The sequence below is a fragment of the Stomoxys calcitrans genome, chromosome 3 (genome assembly GCF_963082655.1).
Source record: "Stomoxys calcitrans chromosome 3, idStoCalc2.1, whole genome shotgun sequence".
In the NCBI taxonomy this organism is placed as follows: domain Eukaryota; kingdom Metazoa; phylum Arthropoda; class Insecta; order Diptera; family Muscidae; genus Stomoxys; species Stomoxys calcitrans.
In genome coordinates this window covers 148,976,831-148,980,207 of record NC_081554.1, presented here as the reverse complement: position 1 = coordinate 148,980,207, position 3,377 = coordinate 148,976,831, and the positions used below count along the sequence as shown (strand labels likewise).

Below are 3,377 nucleotides of genomic sequence, written 5' to 3'. Positions count from 1 at the left end.
TTAAACACAGATGAAGATTTTTATGAACTTTTTAAAAACTATTGTTATGAGAAACAACTAAAAATGGTCTATGACTCTCCCCCTAGAAAATCATACCAGCTACGTTGATTATAAAGGTAATAATTAATTTTATGCGATTAAACCTTTCAATTTTCCCTGTGATTTAACACTTTATTTACAAGTTTCAAAGATTATTTTTAATATGCCCTATTAAATTCAGATTGAAAGTAAAGTGTTGAGTTCTATAGCTGCTAATAGAGAGACACTACACTAAATACGTATAAAAATCATACACCATTATAAGAATAAATGAAAGCTCTCGAAATCTTAAATTTCGGCGATATTAATGAAAGCAAACATTTTTCTTACGATCACTTCAATTGGGAACAACAATGTTCATTCCAATGGTGGTGCAGATTAAGGGTAGACTCCTAATCAATTTCGCTGCTACTAAGGTAAAATATGTTTAATTTCGTTCAAATCAGTGTTTTTCGAAATAGTATACCACCTGTCCGATTGTCTGGTATATTCGTACACAAATTTGTAAAACCCACAGCTTCTTTTGTGTGGTTTTACTTCCAAAGTCCTTTTATTTAAGCATCATATTGTCCCGGTTTCCGGTCCATTTCGTTTGAGTCACATAGGACTTTTAAGGGGTGTTGTGGCACTCGACGTTTCTTCGAGTGTCATGGCTGAGTACACATATATTGAACGAAAAAGTTGTAAGCTAGTGTTATTTGGCTGATAAAAATCGAATAGATCATAAAGACAAGCGTCTAGTGAGTTACAATGTCAACCGACCGGAATTACTGAGTGAAAAAACAAACTCCCAACTTATTTTTGTTTACCTCAAGCCGTTAGCTCACTTATTGCCATACCATTTTAAGCACTCGTTCTAAGCGGACAACGACGGTTTATACCATGAGAACAATATTTATAGTAAGCTTATTAGCAGTTCCTATAATCTTAGTAGTTCTGAGGCAGCCACTGGAGGAGAGCACAATAACAACAGTTAGTATATTACACCACTATAGAAGACCATTCATAGAAAGCTCCATATAATTACAGGGTGATCGAATCCAGAATGCGGGCTATTCCTATGAATCCTATGATATTTATACTGAAGATGGCTATGGACTCACCATATTTCGTGTAAAGAATTCTACCTCAACAAAGGCGGAGGGAGATTCGAGATCATCTACTGCTTCACCTACGGCTCCTGTGGTCCTCCTAATGCATGGCTTATCAAGCTCTTCGGATATTTGGGTCATCGAGGGCTTATCGAATCCTTTGGTCTATGATTTAGTTAATCAAGGCTATGATGTTTGGTTGGGTAACAACCGCGGAAATAGATATGGCAACCGCCATTTGAATATGACATCGAACGATAGGCACTTTTGGAGTTTTTCCATTCACGAAATTGGTACATTAGATTTGCCTCGAATAATTGATTTTATTTTGGAGCACACCCAACAGCCTTCGCTGCACTATGTGGGTTACTCACAGGGCACCACTGTGGGATTTATAATGCTTTCCATGCGGCCCGAATACAATCATAAACTAAAATCAATCAGCATGCTTAGTCCATGCGTAATTATGATACATGGAAGTTCGCCAACTAGACATCTAGCCCGATTCCTAGGGATATATACTCCAATACATTCCTACATAGGTGACTCGGCCCTTTTTAGACCCTGGATTATACGTAAACTTCTGGGCTTCGAGATGTGTCGCAGTAAAGATGCCAATGCAAAAATATGCTCTTTTATCATCTTTAAACTGTTTGGGGGATATTCAGCATATCTGGATGAGGTAGAATCTAATGATCAACTATTTTCATCTTAAAAAGTAACCTTTTTTTTAGTCCCTTTTACCAGATATCTTCAATACTCATCCAACGACCGCTTCAGCACATCAGATACTACATCTCATGCAATTTCATCACACCAAGAAATTCATCCAATATAACCATGGTCCTGAGGTCAATCAAAAGCGCTACAATCAATCAACTCCACCCGAATACAACTTGTCCAATATAAATCCTCGATTCCCCATCCATTTGTTTTATAGCGGCTATGATGAGTACATAGCACCAAAGGATATTGCAATGTTAGGCAAGATAATGGGCAATAGGACTAGAGAGCATTTCATAGATTTGGAGAATTTTTCCCACATTGACTTTGTATGGGCATCCAACATCAAGGAAGTCATTAATCGACCGCTATTGGATATAATAAACGAAGCGGAAATGGTATTGCAAACAGAAGGCAAATCACCTTTGAAATTTGATCGAAAGCAGCAATTATAGAAAAATATGGATACGAGTATTGTGTTTGAAAGCTGGTAATTATTTTGGCCCATGGAATAATTTATTATAATTGTCGTTAATAGCTCTTAATCTAGTGTAGTGAAAAAATTATCATATTTGTTGAAGGTTTCATACTATGGTCGATCTCAATACATTTCCATAAATTTAATAATTTAAAAAAAATGCTTTAATTATTTCTATTAATATATATATACCCCCATAAAGTATATATTCTTGATCGTCTCGACGTTTTGAGTCGATTTAGCCATGTCCGTCTACCAAAATCACGATCTCGTCAAGCTAGCCGCTTGAAATTTTGCACAGATACTTAATATTGGAGTGGATCATTGGGGATGGCAAATGGGCCATATCGGTTCAGATTTAGATATAGCTTCCATATAAACCGATTTCCCGATTTGACTTCTTGAGCCCCTACAAGCCGCAATTTTTGTCCGATTTGGTTGAAATTTCACATGTAGTGTTCCGTTATGACTTCCAACAACTGTGCCTAGTACGGTCCAAATCGATCTTAAACCTGATATAGTTCCAATATAAACCGATCTCCCGATTTGACTTCTTGAGCCCCTGGAAGCCGCAATTTTTGCCGATTTGGCTGAAATTTTGCATGTAGTGTTCTTTCGTGACTTCCAATAACGGTTCCAAGTACAGTCCAAATCGGTCTATAACCTGATATAGCTCCCATATAAACCTACCTCCCGATTTAACTTCTTGAGGCCTTACAAGCCGAAATGTTTGTCCGGTTTGGCTGAAATTTTGGACGTGGTGTTCCGTTATGACTTTCAACAACTGTGTTAAGTACGGTCCGAATCAGTCTATAACTTGATATAGCTCCTATATAAACCGATCTCCCGATTTGACGTATTGAGTCTTTACAAGCCGCAATTTTGGTCCGAATTGAATGAAATTTTACATGCGGTGTTCTGTTACGACTTCCAACAACTGTGCCAAATACGACCCAAATCAGTCTATAAGTTGTTATAGCTCCCATGTAAACCGGACCCTTGATCTTCCTTGTTCGGTTCCTAGAAGCTTTAATTTTTGCTATTTG

At 37.4% G+C, this 3,377-nt stretch overlaps 1 protein-coding gene across 1 annotated transcript; it reads left to right on the top strand.

Annotated features, from left to right (window-relative positions):
- The first annotated feature begins 797 nt into the window (after positions 1-797).
- On the top strand, positions 798-2,485 carry LOC106084720 (lipase 3). The gene is made up of 3 exons (XM_013248606.2): positions 798-1,011; positions 1,069-1,812; positions 1,865-2,485. The coding sequence occupies exons 1-3, from the start codon at positions 922-924 to the stop codon at positions 2,306-2,308; spliced, it is 1,278 nt and encodes a 425-aa protein (XP_013104060.1). The 5' UTR covers positions 798-921; the 3' UTR covers positions 2,309-2,485.
- The last annotated feature ends 892 nt before the right edge of the window (positions 2,486-3,377 follow it).

Bases quoted from the DNA above. Each gene is read 5' to 3' on its own strand.
- LOC106084720 (XM_013248606.2), top strand. From the start codon at position 922: ATGAGAACAATATTTATAGTAAGCTTATTAGCAGTTCCTATAATCTTA. The intron at 1,012-1,068 runs GTTAGTATATTA...ATATAATTACAG, and splicing joins AGGAGAGCACAATAACAACA to GGTGATCGAATCCAGAATGC. The intron at 1,813-1,864 runs GTAGAATCTAAT...CCTTTTTTTTAG, and splicing joins ATTCAGCATATCTGGATGAG to TCCCTTTTACCAGATATCTT.